The sequence below is a fragment of the Scleropages formosus genome, chromosome 13 (assembly GCF_900964775.1).
Source record: "Scleropages formosus chromosome 13, fSclFor1.1, whole genome shotgun sequence".
Taxonomy (NCBI): Eukaryota; Metazoa; Chordata; class Actinopteri; order Osteoglossiformes; family Osteoglossidae; genus Scleropages; species Scleropages formosus.
Genome location: NC_041818.1, coordinates 20,877,469 through 20,902,324, shown reverse-complemented (window position 1 = coordinate 20,902,324; position 24,856 = coordinate 20,877,469). Strand labels below are relative to the sequence as shown.

Sequence of the window (24,856 nt, the reverse complement as noted above, 5' to 3'; positions counted from 1 at the left end):
AACAGCTAACATGCTGTATATCATCAGCCAAAACACACAAACACACAGATACACACACAGACAATAAATGAAAAGGTACACAGAGGCAGCGAAGCGGGAGCTGGGTGTGCAGTCAGGGTGGCAGTCACATCCACGCAGGATACCGCGGTGTGTAACCATACGAGCTCAAACAAGCAGCTTAATTGTTAACCACACAGGAGCCGCACGCACAAATAGCGGCTGGCGCTCGGGGTGCCGGTAACACGCTCCCCCTCGGGACAACACGCTCCAGGCTCCGCTGGGAAGCCGTGAGGACTGGCACTTGTGTGGAGGTTACTATGGTGCATCTCTCTAAACGTGGGGTTGGCACCAGGGAAATACATAAATTCCACTTTCAAAGAAGCTGAACAGTTTTGAGAATGGAGCTGTCAGAAATCCAAGTGACGTGATTTATGCGGTGAAGCTTCATCCTGGGTGCCAGTGCTGCCATCGCAGTGTCATTATCAACGTATCTAAGGATAAAACCTTGTGAGCTGGAGGCCAAGGAGGGGCTCTTGTGCAGTACCAAGGTATTTAACATGAAACGCTTCTCTATTAATTCGTACAAATTAATTCAAAAATTAATTTCAATTAAATTAAATTCTGAAAAACCTCCAAATAAAACAAATAAAAAGAACCGCAGCAAAATAATGAAGGATGCACCGAACAGGACAGGTTACCCTTTGGAGTTTCAGGACAATGAAAAAAAAAAAAAAAACCAAACAAACAAAGAAGGGACGGCCAGAAGATCTGAGAAGGGTATCTCTGCATTCTCTTTAACTCCTGGTCAATAAAGTCCCTTATCTGAAGTGACGCAGGGAGATAAGACCACAGATTTATGCATTTATTTATTTGTGGCCAAAGTCATTGTGGGCCCTTGCAAATGTACCCACATGCTCAATATCCTACCTCCACGCGCACAAACAGAAAAGTAAGTTCCAAAAAAATCGGTTCTGACTGTTTCCAGCGTGGAGCCGTCGCAGCGGTAAAGAAGGAGCGGGGCGCCGAGAACGGCGGAGGAACAAGGATGACGGCGACCCCCTCGCGCCTGAGCAAACATAATCTCTTAGAGAAAGGCCAATATTTACCCCCAAACGGAGCCGTACAAATTGGTCACAATAATGACACCGGGACAAAGAGCCAGCGGCACATTTTATCACCTGCCCGAATTAAGGCCACCTGTTTGCTGAGTGCCTGTGTTCATCATAAAAGGATAGTTTGACACGAAAGCCCCTCAACAGGCGCCCGCGCGCGCGCACACACACACACACACACACACACGCGCGCTGCACCGCTACATGCGGAAAAGCAGGCGGGAGCTGCAGTGATGGGGTATTTTTCACGCTGTTTTGAAGTGTGTTGAAAAATTTCCTCCCAGTACATATAAAGGAGGAGGTACAAAAAGAGGCACAAAACATCCTCCAGAACAGGAGGACTGTAATACGTGCAGTTTGGCAGGCGGGGAGCCCCTGGTGCACTTACCACGTTACCACGCTACTAGGGCACTTATTTGGACAAGGAGGAACGAAAAGGTGGGTGACTCAGGGCCATTTACATTTATTTATTTGGCAGATGTTTTTCTCCAAACCGACTTCCAATGAACTCTATGTAGTGTTATCAGGCCACACACCTTATTCACCACAGTGACTTATACTGCTAAGATACACTACTTACACTGGGTCACTCATCCATACATCAGTGGAACACACACGTATACACACACACACACACACTCTGTCACTCACACACTATGCGTGAACCAGACCAGCATGTCTTTGGATGGTGGGGGGAAACCAGAGCACCCAGAGGAAACCCACACAGACACAGGGAGAACATGCAAACTCCACACAGACTGAGCGGGGATCGGACCCACGTCCTCTTGCACCATCCGGGCGCCGTGAGACAGTGGCGCGACTCGCCGTGCCGCCGCGGTTCACCCATAGTGTGTGAGTGACAGAAGCTGTTACACCGTTTGCGTCACAAAGATCTTTAATTGTGTCCCAAGATTCGGGTCTCTTTTCATTATCTTTTCATTCAGCCGATGCTTTTCTGCAAAGCAACTTGCAGTATTGAGCTACTTATAGTTATCTACCCATTTATAGCTGCGAGGTATTTTTTACTGGGGCAATTCTGGCTAAGCACCTTGATCAAGGGTATTACTGTTGGAGGTGAGATTTGAACCCAGGCCATTTGAGAGCAAAGCAACAGCTCTAACCACTTTGAACCAAATCCCATCTTTCTCCTTATCATTCTAGGAGCTAATTTCTCCTGTAAGGCAATACTTTAAGTGACTCCAGCGGTGCCATTTTGACCGGGCAGCCCGAATCCCGAACCCGCACCCAACCGGAGACCGGAGAGTCGAAGGTACGACACACGTAAGGTATGGGTTGCAGGAATGGGAACAAATGTGGATGGGAGGGAAAAGTTTTGACTTACACAACTTCCCCCGAGTCGTGGGCGTGCTGGACGAAGATATGCGATGTGACAGCAAACAGATTGCGGCTCGTCATTCCCCCGTCGGGCGAGGGTGCGAGGCGCACGCACCCACCTCCCCCTCGGGCAGACGAGAGCTGCGGCGGGCACACAGCTGTGCTGCGCCCTCGGGGCCGGGCTGCTGTCGCCACACGGTCTCCTCAGCAGCAATAATGTCATTACGTGCTAAAAACTTGGCATACGCGTGGACCCCGGCAGGGTCCGATACCACGCTGACCCGTGTGGGTGTGGCGAACGCCAATTTTTTACTCCATTTAGCTGATGCTTTTCTCCAAAGTGACTTACAAAGTTAAGATATTTACACATTTATCCATCTGGGTAATTTCTACTGGAGCAATTTCATGGTATGCACCTTGCTCAAGGGTACTAGAGCGCAAGATGAGACTCGAACCTGCGACCTTTGCGTCGAAACGGAACGACTCTAACCACTACATCACCGGTCGCCGCTTTTTATCGAGCGGGCCTGTGTCTGGGCACCGTGGAAAACGGCCCTTTAAGGTCCCTTCGTGCCACCGAGCCGCCGCTTCTTCGGCGACGAACCGAAAAAAACTAATGAGAGGAAACGAGGGCATGTCGACGCTCCTTAAAGTCGCCGAAATTACCACAATAAATTGTGTGAATATACAAATTAAGTGCGCTGGCGAGTAAGAGGGAGCGCGGCTGACAGCACCCCCGCCCCTTTCTGCCGCTGCACCGGAGCACGACGTGGTGTTCAGCAGACATTACAGTAATTACAGGCCGGGCGAGCGAATGCATGGCTGAGCCGCGTGTGTCACGGAGAACCGCTGAGCGGCACAAAGGTAAAATGGCCGGAGCGCCACAGCGGGGTCCACGGCGAAGAGCGATGCAAAGGCCGGGCGTGTGGCCGGGCGCGTGTCCGGGTGCGTTTCCCGCACCTGTTCCACAGCTCTTCCCAACAGTCCCGGCGAAACCGCCCCAGTGACCTTCGCCCCGCTCACATCGGGTTTCTTCCATCGCGCAACCGTGTGTCAAGTCACGGCGACACTGACGCTCTTCAAAAACATTTACAACGATGCATTTACTTCTTACTTGGTCCTTTCTTTGCAGCACAAAACAAGGTACAGTCCTTTTTTCATAGGAAAAAATAATAATCCATCCACTTTTATTAACCATTTATCCTGATCAGGGTTGCGGTGGTCCGGAGCCTATTCCGGAATCAGTGGGCGCAAGGCTGCAGGTGGCGGGGGGAGGGGGCACACCCGTGGGATAGGATGCCAGTCCATCGTAGGGTAGCCCCCCCCCCCCCCCCCCCACACACACACACACACACACACACACACACTCACACTCATTCACCCGTTCACACACTATAGGCAATTTAGTGCCACCGATCTGCCTGAACTGCATGTCCGTGGAGTGTGAGAGGAAACCAGAGTACCTGGAGGAAACCCATGCAGACATGAGGACAACATGCAAACTCCACACAGACTGGGCTGAATGTGAACCTCTGCCCAAACGGCTCAGGCGCTGACTGTGTTTGGTCCCCAGGTTCAGCTGTTTGCCCTCAGTCTCCCTCCTCCTGCCCCTTACACACCCTTCCTGCCTGCTCTCCCAGAGGGTACGTTACACCTGCACTCTGTGTACAGTGTGCTGACAGACAGCGTACAGTGCCCCTCAATTACCAGGCAGCTGATACACCCACAGCGAGCAGGACGAAGGCGCCGTTGCCGCTGCGGCACATCTGGTCCCGACCCATCTGGAGCGCGAAGACTGTTCCGTCAGAAGGCTGCTTGTAGACTTCAGCTCCGCATCGGTACCATCATCCTCCATCGTGCTGGGGCCGCGAGGACCCACAGCGACACCTCCCGTACCGTTCCTCCGAACGGCGCCGCGCCGCAGGGTCGTGCGCTCGGCCCACGGCCGTACGGCCCGCTGACTCACGAGCGCGCCGCCAAATACACCAGCAAGTAATCATGCTATCGAGTATGCCGATGACACCGCATCCGTGGGCCTCGTCTCCAACACTGATGAGTCAGCTTGCAGAGGTGAAGCGGGGGACAGCGATCCGTCTCTCTGTCCACAAAACAAAGGAAATTATTGTTGACTTGAGACCGACCCGAGCCGCCTACGCTCGCTGCTCTTTGTATCGATCCTTTCGGACGCGGAGTTTGTGCGCAGCTTCGAGTTTCGGGGAGGGTGCGTCACTGGAGTCTTCCGCACGAAGCGCCTCGTCAGAAAGGCAGAGCGGTGTCTCCGTTTCTTGAGGAGACTGAAAAGAGATGGACTTCCACCCCATCGAGACCATCGAGAGCATCCCGCCATACTGGTCCACTGTCTGTAGTGGGATCTGCATTGTCTCTGACCAAGGAGCCCTGCAGCACATGGAGACGGTGGCCCAGTCCATCACCAGGACTCTACTGCCCACCATCCAGGGCATCTACAATGAGCTTTGTGTTCAGAGTGCTCATCATCATCATCATCATCATCACCAGGGGTTCGAGTCCTGATTGGGGTGCCTTGCAGCGGGCTGGTGCCCCCCCCCCCCTCGGCCTTGCGCCCTGTGTTGCCAGGTTAGACTCTGGCTCCCTGTGACCCCATGTAGGATGAGAGGTTCAGCCAGTGTGTGTGTGTGTGTGTGTGTGTGTGTGTGTGTGTGTGTGTGTGTGTGAATCCATGCAGACTCCCCACATCCTGGCGCAGCGAGACAGCAGCGCTGCTATAAAGACCTCTATATTACCCTACTTTTTACCCTGTTCCTATCCATACACCACATAGTTAGGGAGCTATAGCGCCTCGGTCTTGCGTTACTCCAGCTGCCATCCGACGACGACGGACCGCTCGGTTGCCCCCTTTGCTCTTGTGTGACGTCACGCTGCCTCATTATTCATAATGTCTGTACTTCTGTCTGAATTTGCACTTTTGCCAAAGTGTGCCGTAGCAATAACGAGAACTTTGAATTCGAACCCGAAGTAGTCGTTTCACTCTCTGCTTTCTTAACTCCTCAGCCTTAAGATTTTAATTCCAGAAATTTAAACTTCGGTTCCCAACATGACAATAATAAACTTCGAGAAGCGGAGACGGCCTCTGAGCTCACAGCCCTGCGAGGAGCTTCACGCCTTTAGCGGCCAGTCGGGTCCCGTGTCTCTTCAGTCCGGTGATCACGGCAAAACCGAGCATCTGTCCGCTCAACAGAACACACCAAGTTCCCGTCTCTGCTCAACAAAACGGTTCTGTTCTCCGGAGTCCTTTTAGAGCCCATTACAACTTCTCTCTCTCAATGCCTCTCCAGCTCTCTGCCCAAAGATTCATTTTCATTTGTGAAAAATCACAGCAACGGGACAGCGTTTACTTCTAACGGCAACTGTGCTCCTGTAACTTTTGCCTCTTCATTAATTCATTACCTGGTGCTTATATTACATTTACGTCTCACTTTTCTCCGAAGCGACTTACAGTATTAAGGCACTTACAATTATCACGCAATTTTACCGCAGCAACTCGGGGTATGTACCTTGCTAAGCTGGGAGTGGGATTCAAACCTTCAGCCTTTGGGTCAGAAGGTAGCAGCTCTAACTACTATACTACCAGCTGCCCACAGGGCAAGTACATTGCACAAAGGTACTACAGAAAGAGCAGGGATTCGAACCCATGTCCTTTGAAAGGTGACAGCTGTGATCACGTTGCCACTTGCTCTCCAACTGTTTTTGTTGCTTTATTTTAATTTTTAAAATAAAAATCTCTTTCCCGTAGAGACGCTTTCTCTCGTTTCTCCATGGCTCCGGGGTTCGGGGCTGGGGGGGAGTTCCCCGGTAACAGTACAGTGTGCAGGGAAGAACATACCATGTTTGGGTACTGCGATACACCCTTCGCTCCCCCCGTACCCCCCACCAGGAGGAAGGCAGGCAGGCAGGCCCTGGCGCACTGCTGTTCTCACCTCCTCATCCCACAATGGACCTGGTCTCGCTCTCCGCCCTCAGCCCGTCACTCAGCCGTGCGCCGCCGCTTCCTGGTCCCGGGTTGGAAGAAGCGGCGCTCGATTTGAGAGGATGCAGCTGCACGCACTTTGCACACCTGCACCGCTGACAGCAGGACCAGAGCAAACACAGTATGCAGGGAAACAGGAAGAGACCGCTCCCCACCAGTCTCTCTCTCTCTCTCACACACACACCCCCAACACACACACACACACACACACACACACAGAGGCAATTGCAAGGGTGCAGGGCCACAGAGGCAGCAGATAGGACCGAAATGCTGCAGATATCGCGACCGCTGCCGAGCGCCACATCCAGCTGCTCGCGCTCCGAGGACCTTCTAAGTATGCAGATGATCACAAGTGGAGCGCAAGCTGTCAGAACATCAGGTCACGGGCTGTCGGGAGCTTCTGAAACTCGATCTTGTGTCTTTGAGCTGCTCTAATTGGGAAAAGCGAGTTTTTCCACCAGCACCTCAGACAAGACGCACGAGTCACCAGGCGGCATCCAGTCAAATTAAAGAGCCCTTTAAACGGCCTTCACCTCGCAGCTCTCGCACATCTGGGCCTCCGAAAGCAGCTGGATCTGCTGCAGGTGCTCCCCTATAACATATTCCAGACACGGGCCAAGGAAATTCTCCCCGGAAATTACGGAATTGGATTAAGGGGAGGCGTCCGTCTGTGGATTTATTTCTGTGTCTCCGCGTGTTTGCATAAGTTTTGGAGCGTGGGCCGTCGCCATGGAGACGGCAGCGAGAAAGCTGACAGATTATGTCACTGCATCAAAGTCCCCTTCTTTTCATTGTTTTGTTTACACTCTTTCGCTCTGTTTGTTTTGTGCGACGCTCAGTTAGCCAATTACCAGGGGAGCTCTTCATGGGAGACGACCGACTGTAGAACTTCCCATCATGCCCTGCATCAGACATCCCTGCGTATCGGTGCTCCGGGTCCCTGCCTCTCCATCCTCCGTGTTTCCCTTTGGTTACTGTATACACCCCCTCCTCCTTCGTTCCCCCACCCCCGCCTCTGGTTGCCACCGTTGGTTCGGGTTCCTCCTTATGCTAAACTCTCTCTCCTTCAGCATCCAGACGGGCGCCTGCGACACGTTTCCCAGCATCAGATCACACGGCGACTCTCCATATTTTCTCCCTCCTTTTCCAGCAATCACACTTTTCCAAGCGCTTAATTAAGGGCAGTTTGGGCTCCTCGTGCTGCTCTGGACATGCACAGTTTTCCCAAACAAAAGATTCGGGGGACACTTAAATGCGATTTCCTCAACGAAACAAGAAAACATTAAGCGGGAGCCTTTCTTGGAATCCAGATGTGCAGTAATACGCATTCACATTAAACACAGCGAAGGAGGCTCCTCCGTACGGTGCCCCGAACCCCCCCCCCCCCGCTGCCAGTCTCATCTCAGAGAAAAGCCCGAGAGGGGAAGGGACAGATGCAACTATAAAACTACAAGTTTGTGTAACGTCAGCTTGTTTGCAAACGCTGAACGAATATTCAGCATGTAGGTGGAGCAGCGAGCAACTGCGCAACTGTCGTCTCCCCATTTATTGCGGCGCAGGTTAATATTCAACAGGTCCCCGAAACACGGGGTGAAGTCCATGCGGCCACACGCCGGCGTCTTCTGATGACAAGCCCATCGTCGATGTGAGCGTTAATCGCTGCAGGAAAGGAACACATTCGAGGAGATCCAACATATGCAACTGTCTGTCCTGACGTGCCATTTCTGGGCATGGCGGCGAAGCAAGGTTGCTATGGCAGCACGGCATTCACCCGAACCTAAGGAACTCTGCATGAACATCATTGCCTTTTAATGTAAAATATTTATCAAAAGAAAAAAGAAAGATCAAATGAGCACTTTTTTTCATGCTGGTCATTTTTAATATCCATACCGCAGCAACAGTGATTAGGCCCCGTCTGATAACTTCAGAGAACATCCCTGCACCGTCTGCAGCCTCTTGGATCATCATGCAGGAAACTCTTGGATCATCACGTAGGGGCAGCAGAGACGACGTGCCCGGCCTGTAGGGCAGAGCCGTGTGACACCTGACAACGTTCTGGTCATCGGTCCGCATAATCGCAACGAAGTATGATTTCCACATTTGCAGCATGGCCAGAACATTTTCCTTTATTATTATTATTATTATTATTATTATTATTATTATAACTTATAGCTCTATAAAAGCATTGTATTATGCTAGTCGGTACTCAGCTATGATGCGTTTGTTTTTCTTGCCTTATGCCTGTGTTAAAGTGCTCTGTGTCACTGGGTGAGAAGAGCGCTCTATAAAAATACACACAACACACACATTTTCTGAACCGCTTGTCCCATAAATTTATTATTAATTATTATTATTATTATTATTATTATTATTACTGCTACTAGGCCAGCCCACGTGGCTCCTTCAGCGAAATGTAAAATGCTACTATATTTAAAACAGATCAATGCAGCACCTGTTCCGCACGTGCCGACACAGCTTTAACGTTTAGACAAAGACGCATGAAAAAAAGAAAAGTCTGTGGCGCCACCCGATGGCCGGTACCGTAACTACATGCACAGTTTACAGTTTTGTGTGTGTGCGTAACAGTGTAAAATACACCGGTTTTACTCCTTGTGCTGCTGGTCAAAGAAAGGGAAAAATAAAGTAAATAAACGCTGGCGACTCTGTGGAGAAATGACAAATGTCTCAGTCAGGAGCATAAAAGTAAAAACGGTGATTTTTCTACATGCCCGATGGCCAACTTGACTTACAACGTTACAGAAGCAGCCACACGCACAAACTATGGGCTGTTGAGAGTCACCACTCCACCTGAAATAGGCGTATTTGAACTGTGGGAAGAAGCCCACGCAAAGCCCACAGAGACATGCAGAGCGGGATTGGACCCCGAGTTAGAAGCCGCAGCGAAGGAGATGCGAGGCATCAGCTCTACCCGCTGCACCACTGTGCATTTACATTTATTTAGCCAACACTTTTCTCCAAAGGGACTTCCAATATTAAGGTACAATTATTTACCCATCTTTACAGATGGGTAACTTTACCAGAGCAAAGTTAGGGTAAACACCTTACTCAAGGGTACTACAGCTACAGGTGAGCCTCAAACCTGCAACCTGTGGATCCAAAGGCAGCGGCTGTCCCAACCACCTGAATGGATAAATATAAATATGAAGCAGGGTGCCGATGGGGTTCCACCACAAAAGTCCCCTTTATTTATTTAGCAAAATGCTGGACTCCAAAGCAACTTCCAATGAACTCTATGTAGTGTTATCAGCACCCACCTTATTCACCGCAGTGACTTACACTGCTAGATACACTGCTTACACTGGGTCACTCATCCATACATCAGTGAAACACTCTCTCTGTCACTCACACACTATGGGGGAACCTGAACAGCATGTCTTTGGAGTGTGGGGGGAAACCAGAGCACCCAGAGGAGAACAAACAAACTCCACACAGACTGAGTGGGGTTCGAACCCACGTCCTCTCGCGCCACCAAGGAGCTGTGAGTCAGCAGCGCTACTAGCTGGGCCACCATGTTGCCCAACATTTATCAATATGTGACACTGTATGCTTTGGATTAAGGCCTCCGATGCCGAAGCCAATGAAACACTTCCTACTCAGTAGTTCTGAACAGTCTCCCTACTGGTTCTAGAAGCGTTTGCTGCAAACCGGCAACAGCCTTGGTGTCGCACCACTTGAGACTCAAGTTGAGTTTCAACATCGGGCCTCATGATCCCATCTGCCGTCGCCTCCGGAATCCGCCTCCGTGCCAATCGGTCACCCAATCGCTGATTGATGGATGAGGTCACGGGGCAGGAATAAGAGGCACGGAGTTAATAAAAAAGACACAAAAGTAGCGTCGGGAGCGCAGAACCTGGACGACATGGAGTCTGAGAAGGTCGGGGATGTTCAGGTGCGTAAAAGTGTCCCACCTCGCAGTAGGGTGTGGCGTAAAACATTTCCGCGGGCAGCTTCCATTGTGCCGGTGGCGCCGTGCGGCGATACGGACTGAAATATTAATGTGCGACGCGCACGTGTTTGGAGGGAGACCGATGACCGAAACACCCCGTTAATTGGGCGCGTGAGACGAAGCACCTGCGGCGCGCGTCGCTGCGGTGCTCGCGGGCTGGTCGCGCTCACTTTCTTTCACACCAGGCTCGTGGTGCTTTAACCACTTGAAAAAAAGAGTTGAGCTTTTTTTCTTTGGATGTCTGTGTGCTTGATTGATGGTGGCATTATTTTAAACTGTAAAAGCCTTGTCCTTCGTTTTCAGCGGAGTACGGGAGTGCCGAGTGGTTGTTGGCGCAGCGCGAGGAGCTGAAAACTTTTTTTTTTTTTTTTTTTCTTCCTCTCCCCTTTAAGTAAATTTTGTGTTTTAATAGTTTTTATCATACTCATAGCGCGAGCGTTTGGGGCGCCCCTCGCTTCCAGAGCCGCGTGTTAAGCGCGTCGTGTCTCGTTTCTGAAAATGCGCGCAGAGAAAGTTCTCCACAAAAAAAAAAAGTGGAGTGGAACCGTAATCGGAGTACAGAACAGTGTCAGCGACGTTTGGGAAAAAAAGAAAAGCTGGCGGTAAATGCGCGAATAATGTAAAACGCGGTATTGATCCCGAAATAATGTAACCGTTATGCTCCACGGTAATCTGATCTCCTGCACTGTTAAATATTCCTTTATCGTCACATAAAACTGCATTAATTTAATGTGTGTAAAAGGTCCGTCTTTACTGCAGCCCTGCTATATGGCTGCTGAAACTTTTTTTTCCCTTTTGCTTTTCCCCCCGCATGATAAGGCTTTGAAGCAATTTTTAAAATGTCTTAAGAGCTCAGTTAATAAAGTGTGTTTTGTGGGAGTGAAACTTGGTTGCTTGAGACCTGCTCTGCATGAGCAGGTAAATGCTGCCACATCTAGTTATTTCACTGTTTACTACAGTGGTGCACAGCTGTACCCCTAACCCCCTTCACAGATCTTCCCTTTCAGAAAGAAGCATCCAGAATGTTTGCGTCACTCCTACTCTGATCTGTTGTCTGCTTTTTCCCTCATGCCATGAATGTTTTGAGTTATGAATTTTTGGAAAAATTAAAATTTTCTCCAATTTTTTTTAATAAAACTGTGCTTTCTTGTCAAATTTCCAAAAATTCAGTCTTGCAGTGTGAACCTACTGATGCCCCCAGCAAAACGCATTCAAAAAGAATGGGTGGGGTACTTGATTCAACTCACTTCCACAGTTCTTACCGCTCGTCTGTGTTGCTGAGAGATGGTAACGAGAGAACATTGTACATGTTTATGGGATGGGTCAGTCAAAAATCCACATTGAATAGGAGTATGAAGCAAGCAGTCTTTATTTACCTTAATTCTAAATTAAAGTTGTAGTAATAGTTTTGAATTTAAAAAAAAAAAAAAAAAAAAAAAACAGTTGAAATTTGCCAAACACTGGACCAATTTATGGGATGGATCAGTTGTCAGCATTGATTAGGGGGTTATGGAAAAGGCACATTTTATTTCCAGTAAATTTGTATTAGTGTTAATGTTTTCATCAACTTGAAACAACAAACATATTACTTAAAAAAAAAAAAAAAAAAAATTACCTGAGGTTCATTTGCAGAATGTAACCAAGTAAATTGGGGCATCTGTATGAATAAACTTTGATAAACTGTGATTTGAGGGGTACCTCCCTCCCACCTTGTGCCTGTTGCTTCTGGGATAGGCCCCAGATAACTGTGACCCTTCTCAGGACAAGTAGCTCTTGAAATTGGATGGATGGAAATTAACTTTGAATTTATACACGGGTGGAGTTCTAGACAAAGTATTGATTATGGTAAGAGCAGTAGCCACTCTATTTTGGGTGGGGGGGGGAGATTAGGGAAAATATGTAATCATAAGTTATGAGAAATGCACTGATTAAAATGCTTTGCTTCCTCAATAAAACATCTTAGACTTGTATGCCCGAAAACATCAGACAAACCGTAATATGAATTTTCTTTTGGTGGATGGGGGGGAGTAAACTGATAATATGTACATGTTGAGTGTTTAATTTTTATATTGTACATAATTTAAAAATATTTGTTCTATGAAGATCCTGAACCCGAAGAGTCTTTCTTCATTAGAAGCCTGGGTCCAGAAGACATCCATAAAACTGGTCCAGGTCAATGGTCAGCGGAAGTACGGAGGTCCACCTCCTGGTCAGTGCTCTATCCATGTGCGTCTGTGTGTGTCTCTCCATGTATTGCTACTAGTAGCAGTACTGCTTGCATATTGTTTCAAAATTTCCCTCAAAGAAAATGATTTAGGTCATTTATGACATTATATGCACTTTGAGAGAAGTGTCTGCCAGATGCATAAATCTGATATACAGGAATATCAGATGGGTACAGGCTAGTCATGGTAGTGGTTCAGCTGAGATTTGGGCAAGATCTGAAATGAGACTGGTGCTGTAATATCTGCAGCCCAGAATATGGGCAGAAGTGTAAAGGCACAAGAGACCTGTATGGAGGAGCAGTGTATGGCAGCCTTGGGAAGGGGCTTCTTGACAGTGCTGGAGATGAACTAGTGATGGCTTTGCAGGTTGGAATGGACCAGCACCAGGGTCCGGCTGTGAGGTCTACATCAGCCGGATCCCGCGGGATGTGTACGAGGACCGGCTCATCCCCCTCTTCCAGGCGGTGGCCCCCCTCTATGAGTTTCGCCTAATGATGAACTTCAGCGGGCAGAACAGGGGCTTCGCCTACGCAAAGTACGGCGACCCCCAGAGCGCCGGCGCGGCCGTATGCTCCCTGCACGGCCACGAGCTGCAGGAGGGCGTGCACCTGGTGGTGCGCCACAGCACCGAGAAACGGCAGCTGTGCCTGGAGGAGCTGCCCACCGGCATGAAGCGGGAGCAGTTGCTCCAGGTGCTGCGTGCTCTTTCTGAGGGAGTGGAGTCAGTCACCCTGAAGGCCACCAGGGATGAGAAGAGCATTGCTGCGGTGGTTCTCTACGCCTCTCACTATGCCGCCTCCATGGCCAAGAAGGTGCTGTGCGAAGGTAGGAATGTGTGATCATGAGATGAACCGCTGAGTATTATGACTGGGTGGGTTGCAAAAACCCTTTCGCTGCTGCTTTCCTCAGAATTCAAGAGGAGGTTTGGAATCGCCATCGGCGTGAAGTGGCTCACGTTCGCAGGGAAGCCCAAGAAGGAGAGCGAGGGTATGGGGAAAGCTCTGGTATCTCCTCCACCAGGTTTTGCCAAGAAGGCTCCCAAGCCTTGCCCTCTACCCCATAGTCACAGAGTGGATGGCGAGTTGCTGCCCGTGAGATCCTTGCCCTTCTCCGCTGTTGGCCACCCCTTACCTCCGAAGCAAGCAGCCCCTCCAGGTAGAGAGATACCAGGGCTGGATGCTGTGTCCTTGCTCCAGGGTGTGTGCGATCTCTTCAACTTGGGCCCACCCAGGTACGACGTTCGGTATAGCCACGCGGAGCCGGGGGGCTTCCTCTGCTTCGTGTACCAAGTGGTGGTCCCGGGTGCTGCGCTTCCCATCACCGGCACAGCTCACATCCTGCCGGGCAGCAGCCCTGGTGCCATGCGAGAAGAGGTGTGCTGCATTGCTGCGGAACATGTTCTAACATCACTCAAAGCCTGAGTGGCCCTGATTTTACTCTTTTAATCTTATTTATGGAAGTTCTGATTTCTTTAACTTTGTTTAAATTTAATATTTTGCTTTTTCTACTTTTGGTTTGACTTAATGCACTGTAAAATATGAACAATTGAAAGTAGAGGAATGGTGTTTGATTTGAGTATTTGGATGTTTTTGTAAATAGTTTGGGTTTTTGCTTTTAATGTTTTTGTTTGTTTGCACTTAGTGGAGGAATGTGTGTACACTAAGATCAATGGTTCCTTTTTTACTTTGCTTATTAAAAGTTGAAACCAAACTAAAAGTGTGCAAATAGTGATTGAGGAAAGCTAAAATAGTTTGAAGTCCACCAGATAATGCAACAATTTTGGTTATATTGATTTTTCATGTGGATTATTAGTGTACTCATTAGATATACCACTAGGGCCTTCATAGGGACAGTTTAATTTACAACTGTTGGAAGATTTCTAAAAGGCACCAGAACATTCTAGAAAGTATCAGATGCTAAAATGTACTGGACTGTTTGCTTTGAACCCAGTGCCAAGATTTGCCAATTTCTAGAATGTGGGTTTTTTTTCTAAACTGATGGCACACACTGCCATGTATAATCTAAAGTGCAGAAATTAACAATTGTATAAGCAAAGGACTTGTATGTACCCTTCTGCTGAATCCTATGAAATATTTTCTCAGTAAATGCTTGTTCCATGCTTTGGCCACTAAAGCTGAAACATTTGTGAACTCAGTCCTCAAAACAGCAATGAAACTGCTGCAGCACCTTGGGAAAGGCTCCCCTTAGCAGGCTTAACTATACGCTAAGGCTGTTGCACTGGATAGTAAGTGGTAATTTCACTTTTGACAGCAGGTACCTATTCACTGCCTGCTGAGTTTTCCTCCGCAGAGCTGGTAGAGGCCATGTGTCTTCCATAAAAAAATATATTGCATTTACCACTATCTCACTGAATCTCAGTCATAGCCCTTAATGAAATAAACTCACTACTTTTTCCATTACCTAGTGCTTTTCCACAAATCAAAAATTACTGCAGCAATTCAGTTTGGTTACTGTGTTCAGGGGCACTACAGCACAAGGTGGGATTTGAACCTGCAACCAAGTCCAGATGTGATTACTAACCACTACTGCCTAAATTACCCCATTAGGTAAGAAGATGGTGTACCTATATTTCACAAACAGCAACAAGTGACAAAAACAGAAGTTGCTGAAATATGAACTGTACTCTAGAGGGAGTCAAGATAATAGTTCCTTTCAAGACAAATAACAGCAATGTCTGTGGTGTAAAAACCCTGAACACATCTGACTTACAGGCGAAACATCACTTTCAAAAACAACACAGAGCAAATGGGCCAGAAAGGAATAAGAAACTGGCACTGAAAGGGGTATTAATGAGACACAAAATTTTATTTGTTGGATGAACTGCACAAGTGAGCTTGTGGACGGTTGGTGAGCTGTGAAAGTACATTTCAGCCGGAATGGAAAGTTTTGGGGATCCGGTTCCCTTTACTAAGAGCATACAGACTTTGACAGGCCCGACATACAGGTAGATGGATGCGCCATGATTCCGGATGCTGAGAAATGGAGAACTTCCTTTTAATTGCCCAGGTCAGCTCACCAGTAAGGCAGATTCAGAGTCTATAACTGTTGACACCGCTTCTTTACTTCTTCCACCAACTCAGCTCGTGACACGTCGACCTACGAAAGTTAACATTGGCGTTATTGAACCACCACTCGGGCAGATCGCAGTTACAGCACACAGCTTAAGAGGCCACATTATTCTACACTCGCTCAATAGGCTATTTTATAGCCGAGCGCTTTAACCGTTCTTCCATTCAGTGTCAAATCACAGGGTGTCGGTATGATGTAGCCTGTGTCTAAATGGCCCATGTTAGTGGTGCCGCATTAAGTGTGTGAAACAAAGTGACTGATGGTTGCGTGTCTGTGCGTGCACGTGTTTGGAGCGGCAAGGTAACCAGAGGTGGCAGTGTACACGAGCGGACGCACCTCCTCTCGAGTGGCCACAGTCCGCAGCTTCACCACTCCATCCTTGATCTCTTGCTCGCCGAGGATGGCTACCAGGGGGATCCCAGTCTCCTCACAGTGCTGCAGCTGGCTCAGGAGCTTGGGGTTCTTCTTGTACAGCACCTCAGCCTGGCGAATAGAGGGGAACACGACATTGTCGGTAAACTAAGACAAGTGACTGCCTCGCTAAAAGGCAGCTGACCAGCCCAGAGTTTCCTGCTCAGTACCTTGATCCCAGCATCCCACAGCTCTGCGGTCAACTTCAGCCGCTCCTCCAGGAGGTTCTTCTGCGCAGAGGCCACCAGCACCTGCGTCTCCGTGGTGCGGATCTTTTCGGCCTGAGCCTGTGGATATTGTGGAGACATGCTGAGTGCTCCCATCTTTGCCTTGACTTGATAAATCAGTCACGTACCTCGTCATTTGTACAAAATGTGCTGCAGGGAAAGTGAAATACCTGCATAGCTGTGCAGTGCTTGCAGTTTGCCCCAGATTTTAGTAACAGTGCATAACTTTTGATTACCTCCAGAGTTCCAGATTTTACCAAAACCTGGAGGTAAACTAAGAGAAAGCAGGGAAGCGGTCTTACCTCTGCTTTCTGCTCCATGATGGAAAAGACCCGCTCGATCCCGATGCTAACGCCAATGCAGGGAACCTTGCGGCCCTTCAGGTCAAACATGCCCACCAGGCCATCATAGCGGCCACCCCCGGCCACACTGCCCACGCTGACGCCCTCCTCTCCGGCAGGCCCGTTGCGCTCCTGGGTGGCCGGCGCTGAGGTGGTTTGGGTCAACACTGCCTCGCAGATCACTCCTGTGTAATAGTCCAGACCGCGAGCCAGGCTGAGGTCAAACACCACCTGGAGACGGGAATATGAGCAGGGCCAATCAAAGGCGTGATGCTGTGCCAATCACGAAAGATCAGCTGCAGCAGAGATAGTCCAACAGTGCACTATTGACGCACAAGGCATTTCATACATCCCAGTCTTCCCCGGCACAGATTCCCCTCAGTTATCACAAATCGATCTTTTAACTACTCTTTCTTCATTCCTCTCATCTGCTTACTCCTTTGTAATTTGCAGTCTGTTACCTCGACAGTCAGCAGTTTTGTCCTGAAGCATTCGCCAAATAATTATGATGATAATGTAAGTGTACGGCATCGATCGCTCTACCTGAATATGAATCACGAGTAGTAACTGGGAAACTCGATGCACAAACATCACACTTCCATGAAGGTGGAAGGGGGTGGAAGGGGATGGAGGAGGATGACATTGTGTGACATTCAGAAACCCACCTTGTCTGTCACATTGAACAGTTCCAGGTAGCTGAAGAGCAGCTTCATATCGGCAAGCCCAGCACATGCCTGCTTGCTCTGGGACAGCTTGGGGTCCTGCAGCAGCTTCTCAGCCATGTCCTTCCCTCCTGAAAGGAGAAACACGTTGCTGATGCCATGGTCACATCTGACCTGCTCTTGAGGGACAGATCTGTCCATTCAGAAGTGACACTTAACAAAAACATACCTTACACCTCAAAATAATATCAATAATACAGATAACAGTACCCAAATGGTATCTAAAAAAAAAAGAAATAAACAATTTCGCAATTTTAATTTAAACCAAAATGGTTGAAATACAAACAATATCCCAGAAAATGTTTTCTGGGAAACAGGTGTGTTCTGCATTTCTTATCTGAACCATAGGCAATCTGAACTTTTCATCTCAGCCAAAGTGGTGTCTGAAAAACCTTATCTGATGCAAGCTCTTGTTACCATGGCAACAAGATTAGGGAACAGAAACTGAAGAACAAGCAGCCTATGCGAACCCTCATAAATCATGACTTATCAGGGTGACCCGAGTCATCTCTACATCAACAGGGGTCTAACGAAAGACAAGGAGCCCCAATAGTAATAGTAGTGTGTAACGGTACACACACTTCAATTAAATGAGATTACTTCATTAGATGAAGACCAACCAATTTCAAACATAACATTAAAAGACAAGCTATAAATATTTTAAGCAGCTCACCAATAAGCAGCTGTGGTCCTATGCAAGGATGTAGTGATCTGGATTTTTTAGGATATTTTAAGCATGATTTGAAGACCAATTAAAATAGCAACTGCAGAGCTTTTCTCCTTTTTTTTTCTGCATTTACATTGACTCATTTAGCTGCCCCTTCTCTCCAAAGCAACTTACAATGTTAAGGTACTTACAATTATTTACCCACTAAATTTTATTGGGTAAGTACCTTGCTCAAAGGTGCCACAGCTGGTAGTGGGATTCCAACTTGTGACCTCTGGGTTTAAAGGTAGCAGCGCTAATCACTACCAACTGTCTTAAGTGTCAAAGTGTCTTTTTATATTTTATCTAAATTTATATCTTATTGTGTTTTGAAAAAACGCTGTTTTAAACTACCTGGACAGCTTAGCCTGAAATCTTAGCAGCAATTGCGCTGCCCATGGAATGACTTATTTTTGCAAAAACTACCGGGCGAAATAATGCATTGTTGTCCACAATTTTTATGATCGGTTTTCTGTTATGTATCATTGTGTAAAGTAGCTAAATGGCGCTGCACTGGGACTTAACAGGACATTACAGTAATTTAAAATACCTGCTACTGGCTCAATTGACACAGCAGCAAAAGCAACTGGCATTCTTATATGAACTCCTTTCCCAGCTATTTTGGAAGTAAAATGACAGCTTAATGAACAAAAAGGCTACCACACTAAATTATAAACCTGTTTAAAAAAAAGTGTATGTATACAGAAGTCGCTGAGGCACAGAACATTCTTATACAAGGGCTGAGTGTACAAAAGAATTCTCCAGCAAAGATGCCGAGTGTTGAATCAGGTTTACCCTGCATGCTGACGTACTCCCCAATCTGGTCTGCGACCTCGGAAGCAAGTCCTTTCTCATTCACCATCTCGTTTTTTACATCCTCCCATGACATCTGTATTGGCAGGAGACGCTGGGCGTCATTCTTACTCGCACAAACACATGTTGTTCACTTTATATTTGCTTTTGACAGATTAAAAAATAAAAACTGCTAGTCAACAGAATTAACACACAAATAAGAGAGTCTACCTGGTGTTATGTAAACTGGTAAAATCACAGAAGTTCAGAAGCACAAAGTAATCAGTCGTTCTGCTGGCGCACTTGTGTGTGCATGCATGTGTGTGTACAGCCAGAGCACCTTGTCCAGTTTGTCCACCGTTGAGCAGATGGTACGAAACTTGTCGTCAGGAACACCGCATACTTCAAACATTCCATCGAGGATGCGTCTGTCATTGACCTGCACAGGAGGGCATAGAAAAGAAAAGACTGACGCACCTGCTGTGGTACACCCATACATCACATGTCCTTTCTCTCGCAGACTGCATGTATACAGAAGGAGAACTAGGAACATAAAAGCGTGGTTGCTTTTGCACTCGAACCTTGATGCGGAAGTCTCCGAGGTCCAGCTCACTCAGGATCTCGTGGACTATCTTCAAACACTCGGCATCAGGAATCATTGGGTCATACTGCCCCGCAATGTCAAAATCCTGAAGGTGGGAAAGGCGCATAAAACAAGGTGTCGTTACCATTTGGTAACAAAACAGACAAAAGAAAAACTCAGATGTGAAGGAAGACTTGGAAGCAAACTTTATGATCTGGGGTCAGCCTGGCTGTTGTCCTTTAAGTGCTAAATTACTTTCGGCAGTGGGTGTAAACTTGTGTTCCATGGAATTAGAATTGTTTAGAAATGCATATCAGCTCTATGTTTACAGACGATACAACCTTAAAAGAAAAAAAGAAAAAAAAAAAAAAAAAAAAAAACACACCCTCCCAAAAGTCCAACATAAAGAAAGTCCCATAATGCTGCAGGGTTGTTTATCTGCCTCTGGTGCAGAGGGTCTTTATTGTGTACAAGACATGATGAAGATTATCGATGCATTACGGAGTGGAGTGTCCAACCCGGTGTTTTCAAACTGGATCTCAGTGAAAAGGTACAGGGTCCACCAGCAAGGTAATGATGCAAAACAAATTCAAAACCCAGGAAGGATCCTACAAGAAGTTGTGCAACTAGGTACTGATTCTTGAGTTCCAACGACTTGCCACAGTCTTTTTTCCTACACAAAAATGCCAAGCTTTGAAATGTTTTTTTTTTGCCCCCATGAATCTTAGTTCTACCTTGTCAGTGAAGCTAATAAAATAACATTCTGCTTCTTTTCTTTTAAAATAAATGGCTGAAATCACTAGGGTGCCAATAAATTTGATGACACTTTAGCATATCCTGGATCAAAAAAAACCTCAAATGGATTTGCATAAGTAAATTGGTCGGAACCTTTGATCTTCAGTGTTTCTGAGGGACATTTATTTCCCACCCAGCACACTTTAAACGATAGCTTGTGAAGACACTCGATTTAAAACTTTTATTACTACTTTTATTTCCTTTTATGAGATCTCAGACAGTGATAAGCTTTTTGTCTCCTTGGGACCCAAAAAAAAAAAAAAAACTTTGACTGAAGTGCATCATAAAAATTCAGAAGGGTCCTCTGAACACATCTTTAGGGTATCTAAAACCAAGATACCATGGATCCAGCCATGGAGAATTCCAGAAGAACTTGAGAGAAACATTATTCTGTATAGCCACTCTTATAACAACACTAAAAAAAAAAAGTTGCAATGCTTTCAATATGTGTTGAGAGTTATAAAAACAAATTTAATGCATTAAATCATTGTTGTGTGGACATAAAAATATCATTCAGACAGTACAATGATGAAAATATACAATGGCAACTAATAAAATCTGAAAAAATTGTTTTAGATTAATAAATACTGTAAAGGCTGACTTAACATGTTCGTAAGTAGCATAGAAATGTCCAAATTAAGGTGTATGACATTTATTAAAATACATGGCAGAACAGCATCATTAACAGTGATCATGAACAAAAGGTCTGTTACACGGGTCAGAAGCAAAATCATTACACTCAAATCCACCAGGTGAAGCCTCCTCGAGCATGTTTAATCATCATAAATTGTTCTCTTGAGAGTTTCATGAGGCAAATAAAATGGCAAGTGATTTTAACTTACACACTGATAGAACTCCCTGTAGCGACCCCGAGTCATTGCCGGATTGTCTCGTCGGTACACTTTTGCAATGTGGTATCGCTTAATGTTGGTGATCTTGTTCATGGCCAGGTAGCGTGCAAAGGGAACCTGTGTGACATCTGGTTAAGGAGAAACACTATGGCAACTTTCGTTGAGCCCCCCCCCAGTGTTTCAGCCACGAGAACATATTCTGACAGCACAATGATAAAGCCACTAGTTGATAGAAGTACGGTGCACTTCAGTCTTTGTTATAGGCATGGAAACTTTGCATCTCAAACCCAAGGATCTACACAGACCTGAAGACATCTCTTGTTAGAGGTGAGGGGGTTCGTAATGGGACTGTAAGGATACAGTGAGGTCGTAACGCAGTGACAGCAGCTCCCCACCTTGGTCCTTCAGGTCATAGATGAGTTTGGAGTCTTCACCATATTTCCCTGTCAATGTTTCCTGCAGCAGAACAGGAAGACAAATATTTCATCTGTGGTTCAGGGTCTCCTTCCTTGGAGCCAAGAGCAGGACTTTCTCCTTGTCGTCATTCCTTGATTCTGCAAGCTATACCTTCAGCTCGAACACAGGTGTGTCAATAGTCTCAGCTCCATGGCGTTTAAAGCATCTGATAATGGTGTCAAAGACTTTCTCCCTAATGGCCATCTGCTTGGGATTATAGTCTCTGGTGCCCTGTTGGGAAAGTAGGATAAATTCAACTTCTAGATATAGCGCCTTAGAGAACCCCTACCTGGAGCTTCAGGTGCATGCTAACTTCAGACCATTCCCCTCCAATCAGCCCCTTCCCTCCCAATCCCAAATTTCACTAAACCCACCTTGGCTGTCTTGAGCACAAAGGTATGTTTGTCTTCATCTCCTCCCAGCTGTGCCTTGAGCTGCAGGAGCTTGGAGACCTCCTCATCAATCTGTTGGGCACACAGACAAAAATACATGCAGCAATCAGATGCCTGCCGTATCATTACATACTCATTATTTATTAGTTGATTACATCTATGCTCAGAGTGTGAGTTTTGAGAATGACCTGTATTAAAACTGAAGTAATTACCAAATGTCTGAACACCTGTTCTACTACACATTTGACATTGGACTTAGGGAGGCTAATATAAAATATACTGCATGCTAATACCATACTTAACAGCACATAAAGCCAAAACCGAGAGCACAGTCACACTATGACTGGTGGGGTCCTTCTGTAGCACCACACAAGAACCTACCTGTGAGATGGTCATCCCAGAGAAGGACCGCCATGACCGCAGGCACAGCGCATTCCGTTGAGCAACAAGTCCAGCAATGAGACGCATAGATATCATTCCCATTTTATTCATGTTGCCCACAGTAAAAGATCAGTGAAAGTCCAAAAAAAAAAAAAAAAAAAAAAGAAAAAAGAATAAATTTTCAGTATTAGGAGGATATATCCAAAGTATTCAGATGAGTCAGTGAATACAAAAATAGTCCAAAATACAAAGGTAGATCCACGGTGTAGATACAGCAGATGGACGTTGATGCATGATGAAATCCCCCCCAGGTGGTGATGGCGGTGTCGCACCGAGCAGGAAGAACAGGAGAAAAGTGGTCAGCGACCCTAGCAGTAGAGGGCACAAGCGAGGCATCACCGCACCACATGGAGGCAAAACATGGAAGGGAGTCAAATCAGCTGGTCAGAAATAATGAAGGGGACACAGAGGCTGAAGCCATTGTCTCCTTATTAGAACTGCCTCTGGACCACCAGTGACACATAGCTGTCCTGGCTGCTCACGGGGTAATTCTATTTCGAGTCAATGGCACCAACCCCCCTTAAGTAACTCAATCAAATGATGAGATGGACCATTAATACGGAGGTAATAAACAGAGCTGAGACTCTCTCAAAAGAATAAAATTTTCACAATTAATGATGTCTCTAACTTTTGCCTTTAACATCAGTCACAGTATATGAATTTGACAATTTACTGAAAAATTAATATTAAAGTGAGACAACATTTTTACATATGGGTTTCCACTTTTGCATAGCCGAATTTAATTAATTGGCCCATTCATAAAAGTTATCAGTCAATAGATACCCCAGGTACTAGATACTACCATACAGAGGTCTTGTATTTACATTTCAGAAAATTTTATGCAGCCACTGACTGTAACATATACATGTCGGGACACTGCACAGATATTGTTTGCCTTTCACAGTTTTCTTGGAAATACATTACTGCTATAAAATGTATCACCACGTCGACATCACAATACATGGACAGTTTCAGCCATCATTACCTTAAAATGTTTTTTAACGGTAATGTCATTTATTTGGTAATGTAGATACTACATGGACATTTCAGCTGTCACTGTCACACTTTAATTTAAAAAAAAAAAAAAAAAAAAATCAAAGGCAACTTTCTCATTCCACCTATAGGTGAGTTTCACTGGAAATTTCGTTTCTCTTTGGAACTCTGCCTGTGCCAGATTATATAGGACATAAACTATAGTGCAAGGCAAGCGCACATAATTTATATTACGACAGTGCCGCGGGTATTGGTGCTGCTGTCAATTATCTCTACCTGTCAGTGTTTATAACAGAACTTGTCATTCGTATCAATGATACCGCTCAGGTGTCAATATGTTTCCCCCCAACGGCACTCGTATCGCGACAGTGACGTCACACTAGATCACATGCCTGCATCTGCTGTCGTCACTGTCCTTACGTATCCAGTATACGTATAACGCACGGTGTACTAAAACGTAACACACCCCGACAGTGACGTCACACTACACTGGGATGTTGTTTCCGCTGACAGCTACCTACAAGTACTGTGATTCGGGTCATTGTACCGACAACATGGTACAACAGCAATATACTTCGTTCAGCTATCAGTTGGCTTTATGTTCTACGTTACTTTTGGTATCGTAACCAACGACACAATGAATGAGTCGCAATCAATGTTGTAGAGATGTTGCGTCAGCTGTGTGTGTGTCTCACAAACGAGCTGCTGGTAACACAGCGAAAATGCAATGTGATGTCCGGATTACCAGTGCAGTGCTGTGTATGTAATAATTATGTTGCTCTGGTTAGGCACCATGCTGCACACCTCAAAAAATTAATAATAATAATAATAATAATAATAATAATAATAATAATAATATGACATGATGATAACGGAAGAGCACACATGATGATGATGATGATGATGACACTGTGTGTGGCTACAGCGCACTGCAGCATGAGAGCTCGCCGACAGTGTGCAGCAGCAGACACAGTCAGTGCACCGCGGTGGGCAGGACCAGGATACGGCCGACCTCGCTCATGTAAAACGCTTTAAAACACTCCAAATATGACCATTTTCATTATTACGTGGATGCCGACAATGCGGGGCCTCCGGCGCGCTCCTCGCTGACTGCGGAAGCTAGACCCCGGCCGGGCCTCTCGAAAGAGCGACGTCGTGACGACAGTAGCCACATCTGACAGCGGCACTCTCTCAAACTGACCTGCTCTTTCGCAGCCTTCTCGGCCTTCAGTTTCCTGACCAGCTCCCCTTGTGTTTTGATCGCTAGCTGCAACTGCGCCTTTTCCGCCATTGTGCCACCGCAAGCCGTGCCGGTGTTCCCGAGCGAGCGAGTCCTGTCCTATGCGTACTCGCGTACATTGACGTTGCACGCAGATCACGTCATGACGTACTCCTTGCTATGCCTGTCCGG

At 46.7% G+C, this 24,856-nt stretch overlaps 2 protein-coding genes across 3 annotated transcripts; one reads left to right on the top strand and one right to left on the bottom strand.

The window, feature by feature from the left end:
- The first annotated feature begins 10,287 nt into the window (after positions 1–10,287).
- dnd1 (DND microRNA-mediated repression inhibitor 1) lies at positions 10,288–14,355 on the top strand. Its single transcript, XM_018733474.2, has 4 exons — positions 10,288–10,363; positions 12,524–12,629; positions 13,012–13,470; positions 13,555–14,355. The coding sequence occupies exons 1-4, from the start codon at positions 10,334–10,336 to the stop codon at positions 14,064–14,066; spliced, it is 1,107 nt and encodes a 368-aa protein (XP_018588990.1). The 5' UTR covers positions 10,288–10,333; the 3' UTR covers positions 14,067–14,355.
- A 1,097-nt stretch (positions 14,356–15,452) lies between these two features.
- Positions 15,453–24,796, bottom strand: hars (histidyl-tRNA synthetase). Of its 2 annotated transcripts, none has more exons than XM_018733218.1 (13): positions 24,647–24,796; positions 21,994–22,083; positions 21,731–21,850; positions 21,524–21,619; positions 21,155–21,280; positions 19,516–19,623; positions 19,275–19,373; positions 18,938–19,031; positions 17,380–17,507; positions 16,676–16,945; positions 16,317–16,433; positions 16,072–16,218; positions 15,453–15,762 (listed from the first exon to the last, which is right to left on the bottom strand). In XM_018733218.1, exons 1-13 carry the CDS (start codon positions 24,734–24,736, stop codon positions 15,703–15,705), a joined length of 1,545 nt encoding a protein of 514 aa, XP_018588734.1. In that variant the 5' UTR covers positions 24,737–24,796; the 3' UTR covers positions 15,453–15,702. The 2 variants fall into 2 exon arrangements, with proteins under 2 accessions (XP_018588734.1, XP_018588733.1); XM_018733217.1 differs by lacking the exon at positions 24,647–24,796 and adding an exon at positions 22,393–22,547.
- Positions 24,797–24,856: the final 60 nt, after the last annotated feature.